This window comes from Prosopis cineraria, unplaced genomic scaffold, assembly GCF_029017545.1.
Source record: "Prosopis cineraria cultivar Desert tree isolate PC_DT_omini unplaced genomic scaffold, ASM2901754v1 PC11, whole genome shotgun sequence".
Taxonomy (NCBI): Eukaryota; Viridiplantae; Streptophyta; class Magnoliopsida; order Fabales; family Fabaceae; genus Prosopis; species Prosopis cineraria.
In genome coordinates, this window is record NW_026555342.1 from 35,648,105 (window position 1) to 35,660,163 (window position 12,059).

Sequence of the window (12,059 nt, forward strand, 5' to 3'; positions counted from 1 at the left end):
CAATATTCCTTTTTGGATAATCTTCACTATCTAATTTAACACTTCTCCACTCTTAATATTCAATCCCCTTAATTACAAAGGTACCCATAAGGTTTATTAGCTTCCTCTAACTTACATTAACCTCATTGAACTCCTAAATAACCATTAATAGAGCCACATTACTGCATCTACCTCATTCATGAATGATTTTCATGCATTTATGGTTCCCAATTATCAAAAACATATAGAGCTATCAATGCTAAGTTTAGATAGGTTAAACAACTCTCATTAACTCTATTTAAGTTAATGGGTTCAAACCCATAGCCTCCATGGATCGAAAATCATTTTCTCAACTAAATCTTGACTTTTAACATCAAGAAAATGCAAGAGGAAGAGAGGAAAAGAGCTTAAGAACCTTGCCTCTATTGTTTAAAAGCTCTAAAATACTCCCAAAGCTTCAATCCTTCAAATCCTAGCAAAGATCTTTTATTTCTCCTTTGTTTCCCTTTTGTTTTCTCTTATTTTTGCATATAATACGCCCTTATTTTTGCAGATTTTGTACCATGCATATATGGCTATATAGAACGGTAGTGCATTATACCAAATTCTTGATTATGATATAGGGTGGGAGTTTACTATAGGTAAAGTAGTGAAAGTCCATATGGCATTGTTGACACTTTGGGATGCTAGGTACAACTTATATCCTCTTTAGTGTTTGAAAGGGTGCGGTGTTAGAGAATTTCTCTCCTTAGTGCTCGAATGGGTGCGATGTTGGAGACTAGGCTCCTTAGCATTTTTGAGACGCAGCATTACCCTAATTGCATCTGTGATAAGGGAATTCGTAGTTCTAAAGTGAGACAGAATACCTTTGGCTAGATAGTTCTACCATAGAAGGTAAGGTCAGATTAGTTTATACAGAATTTATCCAGTGTGTAGCTTGTGAATTCAATTGGATGTAGATGTGGATGTTTGGTTTGCTAATATGATCATACATGTGATATTTATTATATAGTTATATGTTTATATATTAGTTTATAAATGACTAATGTTTTATTTACTTGTTTATGGTTTTATTTATTAATAGATAGTTTTAGATTATTTTGGTTACTGGGACATATGTATCACCCTATAGTTACTATTTTGTTCAAAAGCTGGTAGTAGCAGAGGGAAAGATCTGGCTAGGGGTAGTGGGTTTACCATGTTGCTCTATTTAAGATTGTGTAATGAATTTATATAGTTGTATAAATATAAATGTTTATAAGTTGCCATAGGAATGTGTTGAACTTTAGTTTTGATAATTATAAAATAAAGAGAAGTCTATGTGTTATAGGATATTGAATCTTAATCAAAGATTAATTGGGTTAAAAAAACATTAACTGACTAAGTATGAGCTTATTCGTGTAACAGAAGTTCTTTTGTCCAAATATCTCTTTGTTAGTTAAGTACTTGACTTAACTATAATCTATGTGCCTAATGCAGTCCTATCTTAAATTGTTTCTAAGTGTTCTTAGCATCGATATTGAAAGCTTTAACATTGATGCTACTTGAATTATTTTCACTGCTTTACTATGTTATGTTTCATATAACACCAATCCTACTTTTTCTAACACCAATGTTATCCGTTTAAGTCTGTGAAATTGATTCTCTATCCTTTGAACATTGTTCTTTTCACTGGTACCTTTTACTTAACATCGGTCCTATTGTTCATTTATGTCCATGTTTGAGTTAAGACAGCACCTGTGTTTCTTAGTTAGCACCTGTACTATTTTAAACAATTATCTGTAATACCAGTGCTAACTGTATAGCACTAGTACTGTCTCTTCTATTCTCTTGCAAAGATGTTTGATTGATCATGTTACTTCGGTGTTACTTCCTTTAACATCGGTGCTAAGTTATCTTTTTAAAAATATCCTTATCCACTTAAAATTGTCAGAAATCTTCATATTTTGCGATGATGGATTACATCAGTACTATCAAAACAACACCTATGCTAAGCTCTTCAATTAAAGTCTACTAATCACAGTAACACTAGTGCTGGGACACTATAACACCGGTACTACCTTGAATTTTCATGCTATTTTTTATGTCAATTTTGAATCTCATGAAAACTCATCTTTCAATCTTTCTTTTCATTTGGAATCAATTATATTCACTCTAAATCTTTACTAAATATTATTCAGACACAATTATTTCCTTAAAGTTATACAGATGGCTTATCTTTCATTGATTCACCAAGTTTGCGTTCTGTTATACCAAAACATATAAGCTTTAACTACTTTTGTCAAAAGCATTTAATGTTTTTAGCTGTTACTGTACAAAAAAGAAAGTTTTACCATAATGCATTGTTCCATTGCTTCATCCACCAGAGAACCTTAGATAAGCTCGAATATCTAAGGAAACTTAAAGGAAAAAAGAAAACAGATTGCAAGCTACCTTTAGCAGAAAAATTTATAAGTCTAATGGATCATTTATGATCATCAACTAGAAATAAACTCATTTATGAAACCTGAAAAAACACAAACAATGCAAGCCAACAAGAAAATCCTGTAATTACTTGAGCATTAAAGTTTACTTACCTTTTGTGTATCATTTATTGTTTAAGAGCTTCATTGATCATACATCTACTCTTAGACAGAGTTTAAAAGTAGTAGTAATTCATTTTTGAACTTAATCTGTTTATCCCTGTTTTACATCTTTAAAACAGAAGAACTTAAGCTAGGGGAGTTTAAGGGAATTTATCATTACTTTTGTAAGGAGGAGAGTTTCAGACTTATTGTGAAGTCTATGGGTGTACTGAGGCAACCAAGAACCTAGATTAATCTTGGTGATATAGTTGGAAATCTCAGGAGGTTCCTGGGGATTAGACATAGACTTAAGTGGTAGGAGTCGAATCAGGATAAATCACTAGTGTCAAACTCTGCTCTTCTAACTCTCGTGATTGGTGATTTTATTCATTCATTACTCTAATTATTATTGCAAATCTTTTTAATTTTTTAATTAGCCCAATTCACCCCCTCTTAGGCATTTACATAATGTATACATGGTTTTGGTTGCACTTGTATGATGGTGTGTGTGTATCTTAGCCTTGAAATGTAAAAATGTATGAAATGTGACAAAGAGGGCTAAGATACTAGTACAAGTGCAAGGTTTTGTGTTTTGGAATGGTTGTGATGTGTGAAATTTGGTCAAGAAAGTGAATATGTGAACACATGTGAAAATGGCTCTATCTTGATGTGAATCAAAGCATTTAGTTGGCCAAATTGTATTATAATTGCATGATTGTTTGTATAATTGCTTAGTCAGGTGAATAATGTCCCATTAGATATGATTAAGGCCTTAGTAGTAGCTAATGATACAAGATTGTGATTTGGGATGCTTAGATGTGGAAAGGTAACAAAAAGTCATTTTGCATTCAGTGTTCAATTTTTAAATAAAATACTAGATTAAGGTAAAACTTATGTAATTAGTTAGATTATGGAGTAAGCTTCGTGTGAGCACTTGAATCACTCCAATTGACTCTTGTATGTGAAAATGGCACATGTCGAAAATTTATCTCAGACGAACTATTATAATAGTAGAATCTATCATGTATGCTATAATGCATGACATAGAAAATGAAAGAGTGACTCTGTGTCATATGCCACAATATATGGAATACATGCCACGACGTCTGAGTCTAGTTGGGTGAAAATGACTCTTTTGCCCTGTTTTTTTTTATTGTGTAGTGTTTATGCATTCTTAAACGCTTTCATTGTGCATAAATACATATGTTTTGGAGAGTCAACACATTTTTAAAGAATTTTGGGATCTCAACTATTTTTTTAAAAATATTTTATATATTTCTAGTATTTATAAATTTGTAGTAATTTAAGGGTTTAAGGATTCCTAATTACATTTGGGCATGTTAAGTGTGACTACGCATTTGGTAATGTCAAGAAGATTATAACCTTTACTCTTTTATTAATACAACGAGATTCATCTTGAAAGTTTTGTCCTCTAATCAGAACATTAATTATATAAGAAGAAATAAGCAAAACTCAAACATTAAGGAGTACAATATTTATCTAAGGGAGAAAACTTATATACGTAGCTTAATTTATATATTTAATATACTTGTTTCCAATTAAATTACGACATATGAATCTTTATAGATTGTTTATTTTCTAATAAATTCTTGTCATTAATTTTATTAAAATATTAAGATTCACTTGTCATGATTTGATTAGATATAAGTATATTAATTATATAAGGCTAAATATATAAGTTTTACCCTTATTTAAAATCCTTTTAATGAAGAAAATTAATGCTTAATTAAATTTCATTTTTCTCCTCATTTTCTTTTTCTTTAACTATATTTTTTGGAATCAACTGTATATATGTTTTCATTTCTTTTTCATTATTTAAATTTTACTCTCTCCATTAAAAAATATAAGGTATTTTTTGAAGAGTTGGATGTTAAAAAATGTAAGACATTTTTAATCTTTTAAGGTGTAATCATTATCTTTTTTAAAAAAGTGCCCTTATTGATAATGACTTTATACTTATTTAATAGGCGTAAATATGAAAAAATAGAGTTAGTTTGAAAATAGGTCATTACTTTATTGAGAGAGTGAAATTTGATTAAAAATGTCTTATATTTTTTAATGGAGGGAATATCAAATTACAAATTAATTTTTTTATTTAAAAAAAAGAAAAGTAGACAAAAGATGAGTTCATCTCCATATACTTCAAAGACTGGTAAAAGGCAAACACAGACAAAAAGTCATCATCTTTGAATAAACAAATAATATAATATCTCTAATAATATGCTTTACATTCATCTCTAATAATCTGCTTTGCATTCATTTCTCATGCTCCATACCATACATAAACATTAGTTATTTATATATTACTAAGAATTATTTATATTGCTGTTAAATTGCCCTCAGCATCAAACCAAAGCTCAGCATCATGCCAATGAACTTCACAAATTTTGTAACAAACTTCAAATAATTACCTTTTAGAAACATAAATTTGCTTTTCAGTTGAGTAGTGTGGAATAATTGACAGATGACTAACAATGATAAGAGCTCTCAGCAATCTCTTGCACAATCCAAAACTGTAAATATTGATTCATCTTTTTTTTTTAAAAAAAAAATTGATTAAGGATTATAAGGACATTAGAGAAAATGGGCTTTTTGACTAAGCAGCAGTTTAACTACTAATCAAAGCCCCAAAAACAACACCGAATATGAAGTGAAATTCCAGAAAACTGGCAATGAATGGAAAGTCCAATATTTTCAAACTACATAAGTGAATAACTACAACCCAAAAGGGAGGGGTAAAAAAAAAAAAAAAAGAAATGGCAATCTGATTCTGAACAGAAGGTTTACATTTCAAAGAAAGTATTTCACAAATACAAATGAATATCAGTAGTGGGGAAAAAAACACTCACAAAACACCAGAAAAAACTACACAAGATTTGATTCATATGAATCAACAAAACAACCTTAAAAACAGCTATATATATCAGACTCGACAACATTGATGACAGCATTGGGTTAAGGATCACAAGTAAAACGCTAAATTTCATATAAAACTGGTTAATTTAAGCCCATGAAACTCCAAGAAAAGCAAATTAATCAACAACCACAATAACGAAAGAAAATTAAAATCTGGGTCCCATCAGAAGGAAGCCCATATAAGTGATGAGGTAGTGAATGAAAATAAAAGGAAAGTGAATCATATTCATTCACACACAGACGTATAGCCTGCTTTTCTCAGAAGGCCTGGCAGAAGCATACTTCATTGTCTCGTCGGGTCAGAGACGAGAGGATCACGGAGGATTTTTGAACAGCCGGATGACACTGAATTATCATCCACCCATGTCCCTTGTTGAAGATTGCGAGACTAAATAGGACTCAATCTTTGGCCATATTTACGGGAATATGCCATGGTAGAAAAAACTGAAAACCAAAGCCTTAATTCCCTACTGTTGCTTCCCGTAGATAAAACAAAATCAATAAACACTCATTCGCATCTGAAAACCAAACCCATCTCCTCTCTTTTTTCTCGTATCTCTGCGCTCTGCGCAGGAAAGGCGGTTTCTTTTCTTTTTGTTTTTTTTTTTTGTCCAAGCGTATTTCCCCGAGAAAATTTCAATCGAGGTAAGAGTTTTCCGGGGGAAAAGAGGAAGTTTCAATGGTGGAGGAGGAGGAAGTATTGCCGGACCATCTTCGCTGTAGCCGCACCGACGGCAGACAATGGCGGTGCCGTCGGAGAGTCATGGATAATCTGAAGCTATGTCAGATTCACTATCTACAAGGTCGTCATCGGCAATACAAGGAGAAGGTCCCGGAGTCGCTGAAGCTTCAGAGGAAGCGAAAGAATGGGAATAATGACAGCAAAGATGATTCTGTTAATCTCGACAATGTTGAAATTAGGGCACTGAAAGTGGGGAAGAAGGCGAACCTGATAAAGAAGAGGCGGAAATTCTGGGATTCTTCTGAAGCAGTGAATGCTCATCCTGTGAAGAAAAAGGCCTTGAAGCAAGGTGGTATGCAGTTGGACTTGATAAGGATGGTTCTGAAGAGGGAGATTGAGAAGAGGAAGAAGAAGGAGAAGCAGGGAGAGAAAAGGATGAAGAAGTCGGAAGAAGAAGAGCTGATTAATTACAGCGAGGGAGAGTTGACTAGAGAATTACCCAATGGTGTTATGGCAATCTCTCCAGCATCAACGCCCCGAGATTACAACAATGTCGGTTCACAATGTGATGTTAAAGTAGGGATTGATCATAAAGCAATCACTCCACGTTACTTCAGGTCCAAGAATGTGGAGAGGCTCCCTGCTGGCAAGTTGCAGGTAGGTTCTTTATGGGTTTTAACAAATTTCTAGTGCTTTCAGGATGTCTGATGGTTTTTATGTTTTCCTATTTGGGTGACTTGCTTCATTTATTTAGGTATTGCCTTTTGGGCGAAATTTGAAGAAGTTGAGGAGGAAAAAGTGTCACTGGTGCCAGAAAAGCGAATCTTGGAATCTCATTAAATGTTCTAGCTGTCAAAAAGAATTCTTTTGCATGGACTGCTCCAAAGACCGGTTTGTTGACTTCACCCCAATTTTGATCATAAACTTCAACCTGCGAGGCATTTACTGTCGATAACTCGATATTAAATTATTTTTGTTGTGTATGTTGGATTTCCTGTTACAATTTGACCCTTGTGTGCTTTCTTTTGGTTAACAATCTACCGAAGGCTTGGTTGTTGATAGAACACAATAGCATCATGCAATCCTCATAGCCAACCCCACTTAGTGAATAAGGCTTGTTGTTGTTATTGTTGTTATGCTTCTCTACTTTAGCTATGAATTCCCATATGAGAAAGAATTTGTTTTTGTAGGAGGATTCAAACTGCAAAGTGTAATAAAAGTATTGACCAATGGTGGAACTATAATTTATGAAGCTCTGATTTAATTAGTTCTGGCTAGAGATTGCTTATAATATAGATCCAGAGCTCTTTATTTTAAAAGATACTCTTGAAATGATCAAACGCTGGGAAAATATCTGGCATTATTTAGGTATCTTTCTTGGCAGTGAACAGTGCTAATTAATAATGATAAGTGACACGGCTTCTCTACCTTTCTTATCTCAGATTATTTTATGAGATGCTTGTCTACTCTATTTTGGAACATGTATAGGTACTTTGAAACTCAAAATGAAGTTAAGATGGCATGTCCAGTTTGTCGAGGAACATGTTCCTGTAAAGAGTGCTTGGCAAGTCGATGTAAAGACAGTGAAAGTAAGGTCTGACATCAAAGTAGAGTGACCTGTGACTCAATTAGTGTTTCTTTTGTAGTGTACTCTGACAAGTGATTTTATGCCCCAATTTTACAGGAATACTTGCCGTGTAAAAGCAGAGTTGACAGAATTTTGTGTTTTCATTATATGATCTGCATGCTTCTTCCTGTATTAAAACAAATCAGTGCAGATCATAATATTGAACTAGAAGCAGAAGTGAAAAATAAAGGTGCTAATCATCTTTCTTACCACATTTATTATTGTTAACTCATCCTTTGTTCATTGTGTAGTATGGTTATCTGTGATGCCCTTGTATGACAGGGAAAAGATCCTCTGGTATTCAAATCAAGCAGGTTGAGTTTGGCTGTAATGAGCAAAATTGCTGGTAATCTCTCTTTCACTGATGCTTTTGAGAAAGTTGGATGATTTTTAGTGTTTTTGGATGGCATTTACATTCCGGTTTAGGATGCCCAATAAATTAGCTCATCATTGTCTAGGAAACCCACTAAATTGAAAGATCGCATTGCTGATGAAAACCACATTTTGGATGAGGTCGTTTCCAATGGCAATTCAGCAGCTACTTCATCATCACCAGACTGCACAACTTGTAAAGGTTCTGGCAACAGAGCTTGTTCCCCCACAGAGCTTGGTGGTTGTGATGATAGCCTTCTAGATCTGAGATGTGTTTTTCCCATAAGCTTGATGAAAGAGATGGAAACAAAAGCTGAAGAAATAGCTTGCTGCTATGACTTTCCTGAAGCTTTGGATAAAAGTTCAAGCTGCTCACTTTGTCTCAATACTGATAATAAAATTGATAGATACAAACAGTGGCAAGAAGCAGCTCTAAGAGAAGATTCCAATGATAATTGCTTGTTTTATCCCACAGTTTTGAACATCAGTCATGATAATTTTGAACACTTTCAGAAGCACTGGGGAAAAGGTCATCCAGTAGTAGTGCGAGATGCTCTCCAAAGTAAATCAAATCACATCTGGGATCCACTGGTCATGTTCTGTGCTTATCTTGAGCAGAGTATTGTAAGATATCAGAATGATAAGGACTTACTTGAATCTTGCTTGGATTGGTGTGAGGTCAGTTGATCAAATAATTGTATATGAAACAACACTTCTGAATTGATTTACTAAATTGATAATTTATTTGGGCTTTATAATCAGACTAGATTTTATTGCACATAGTTATTTGAAACAAGCACTAACATACACTTGGAATGTTCAAATTTGTATTTCAACTTCAACTTTGCTATTAGATAGGATGGAGATTCTACTGAACTGAATGTCATTTCTAAAGTGTGCTATTTGTACCCTGTGACAGGTTGAAATCAACATTAGGCAGTTTTTTGCAGGGTCTCTGAGATGTCAACCTCAGAAAAATACTTGGCATGAGATGCTTAAATTGAAGGGTTGGCTGTCTTCCCAACTATTCAAAGAACAGTTTCCGATTCATTTTGCTCAAGTGATTGATGCTCTACCTCTTCCAGAATACATGAATCCCATGTCTGGTATTCTGAATTTAGCCGCAAATTTGCCACAAGGGCAAGCAAGACGTGATATAGGTCCGTTTGTCTATATGTCATATGGTTGTTCTGATGAACAAGCTGATTCTGTAACAAAACTCTGTTATGACTCATATGATGTGGTATGTCTCCTTCCTTGTTATGCATACACTTGATTTCTTACACACATCTTTTATGCATTCTATGGGACTAAACTGTCACTATTCATTAATGTTTTAATGAAATATGCCTTGTGTATCTATTATGCTTATTTGGTTCATAATAACTTAGAATTCCTATATGAAGTGATACAAATGTGCAGGACATTCTAGGAGGTTTGCAGAAACAAGATATGTGTCATATATTGTGTATGATTTGAAATTACAGGTTAATATCATGATGCATTCAACAGATATCCCTCTCTCTACAGAACAACTCACTAAAATAAGAAAGTTATTGAAAAAGCACAGAAATCTGTGTCAAAGGGAGTCTCCTGAGATTATTACTGAGCAGATAACGGGACAATGTTTGAAAGGAAATTCAGTATTGCATGCCGAAGATGAGGAACAAAATGAAGTGCAGAGTATGGTTAGAGAAGAGATGAATTTCTTCCGGAGAGTCAACAGAACAACTTCCATCTCCATGGAGGCAATAAAAGCAGCAAGTCGGAGTACAGACAGCATTATTTCCCAGGGTGGAGAATGTGATTCAGATTCTGATTCTGATCTCAAATCCACTGCACTTCATGGGACAGTCCAGAACACTCTATGTTCTACACACAATAATCACAGATATTCTGATGATAGCTCAAATAATGATAGGAATAAAAACCTTGATGACCATTCTGGTGCCCAGTGGGATGTATTTCGCAGACAAGATGTCCCAAAACTAATGGAATACCTTAAAAGACATTGTATTGAATTTTCTGATACCCGGAACTATAAAAAGAAGGTAATTCTTATGCAGGACAATTATTAGTTTGACTTTGTAGGAGTTGATGATCATTTTGTCCCTGTGTTGTAGGTCATTCACCCAATTTTAGATCAGATCTTCTTTCTTGACGATACTCACAAAATGAGGCTTAAGGAGGAGTTTGGTAAGTACACTTCTGTGTTTTGATCGCGTGTCCCAAACCTAAATATATTGACATATCTATGCTGTTACCAGAAATTGAACCGTGGACTTTTGCGCAACATGTTGGAGAAGCTGTCATCATTCCTGCTGGATGTCCATACCAGATCAGGAATCCAAAGGTCTCTTGCATTAATACGATTTTTTTTTTTAAAGCTATATATCTGTCCGTGTGTACGTACACATATTGGGGGAATATTTAATGAATGAGCTTGTTTACTGCAAATGAGAAGAGAAAATCTTGTTTATATCCCCGCGTGAAATGGTTTTATGACTAAAACATGAAGCCATGTGATATCTCTTTTATAAGTGGTTGTCCCAAATGTGTTTTAATCCTGACCAATCATCTAAAGATCCAATTGTCAGGATTTAACTTTAATCATTAACAATAAACAAGTGTGCCCTGCTCATAATTTCTTTAAGTAGTGAAACCTTGTAAAACATAAAATTTCTCGTCTTGGAAATCCATTGTAAATTTGTAGACAGATGTTCTTTACACAAGAAGGCTGTAGATGGTTTTGCTTTTGTCAAATATTTGATTTTCGTAGCCCCTTTGTATTGTATATCCTAACTTGTGTCAGATGCCTGACGAGTATTTATTTCTTGACCTGCAGTGTTCTGTTCATGTGATACTTGAATTTGTGTCCCCTGAAAATGTTAACGAGTGTTTTGAGTTGTTTGATGAAGTCTGTCTACGTCCTGAAGGGCATAAAGCGAAAGCAGATAAGCTGGAGGTGAGTCATAGTTATGTCTGCTTTCTTGAGGTACTTGTTATCATGAGACTGACAAGAGTCACTCTGTTTTTTTTTTTTTTTTTGCTCCGGGTTTATGATGAAAACAGATGAAGAAAATGGCCCTTTATAGCATGAGAACAGCGATAAAGGAAATAGGAGATCTTACCTGTAAAAAGTGATTGCTTCAACATTACATGCCTCTGCTCTGTGAGACTCGGGCTTTCTAGATGCTTTCATTTTTTGTATAGATTAATTGTAGAGCATACATTTTAGATCTGGCAGGATACTCGTTGATTTGATTGATTTTAGTTTCTATTCATTTTTTATTCACCAAATTGTGTGACTCTGAAATTGAAATAAAATTGTAAGGTCTGTATAAACTTTTTAATCCCTTTTTCCTGAAAGGAAATTGATAATTTTTTTATGGGAGAGTGAGAGGGATGTATTGTGGGTTTGAGGACTATAAAATTGACGTTCTGACCACACTTTGAGCTGCAGTTATGGTAACCAAATCTAGCTAAACTGAAAACAGGTGTTGGGTCTGTATTTGACTAATGATCAGCACTTGTATCAGACACAATGTTTTTGCAGCCTTAATTCCGCTGGTGGCTCACATGTTCTACTGCCAAGAATCATCCTATGGTTCCCTTAGCTACACATTTAATTTGCCAAAGTAGGGTTTATCTTGCATCAAGCATGGGACACCTGTTCTTGTTTGTTGATAGTTTTAAGTGCTTCGTAACGGCGGAATCCAGTTTTTTTTTTTTTTTGGGTCGTGGAACCCAGGTTCATTTTATGCTGTGTGTATTTATATATTGATTCCATCACCTGTTATCTTGGAAAAATTAGGGGAGTTACCACCATCTGCCCTGATTTATTGGAACCCTTGCTGTGTGGAAGTATTATTATCAATGATGGTTTCATGAGTATTTC

At 34.3% G+C, this 12,059-nt stretch overlaps 1 protein-coding gene across 1 annotated transcript; it reads left to right on the top strand.

The window, feature by feature from the left end:
• Window positions 1–5,725: 5,725 nt before the first annotated feature.
• On the top strand, window positions 5,726–11,609 carry LOC129285898 (lysine-specific demethylase JMJ28). Its single transcript, XM_054921863.1, has 12 exons — window positions 5,726–6,819; window positions 6,917–7,053; window positions 7,651–7,756; window positions 7,847–7,979; window positions 8,072–8,135; window positions 8,248–8,839; window positions 9,081–9,404; window positions 9,649–10,212; window positions 10,285–10,357; window positions 10,429–10,514; window positions 11,007–11,126; window positions 11,234–11,609. Exons 1-12 carry the CDS (start codon window positions 6,160–6,162, stop codon window positions 11,303–11,305), a joined length of 2,931 nt encoding a protein of 976 aa, XP_054777838.1. The 5' UTR covers window positions 5,726–6,159; the 3' UTR covers window positions 11,306–11,609.
• Window positions 11,610–12,059: the final 450 nt, after the last annotated feature.

Bases quoted from the DNA above. Each gene is read 5' to 3' on its own strand.
- LOC129285898 (XM_054921863.1), top strand. From the start codon at position 6,160: ATGGTGGAGGAGGAGGAAGTATTGCCGGACCATCTTCGCTGTAGCCGC. The intron at 7,054-7,650 runs GTTTGTTGACTT...GAACATGTATAG, and splicing joins ATGGACTGCTCCAAAGACCG to GTACTTTGAAACTCAAAATG. The intron at 7,757-7,846 runs GTCTGACATCAA...CCAATTTTACAG, and splicing joins GTAAAGACAGTGAAAGTAAG to GAATACTTGCCGTGTAAAAG.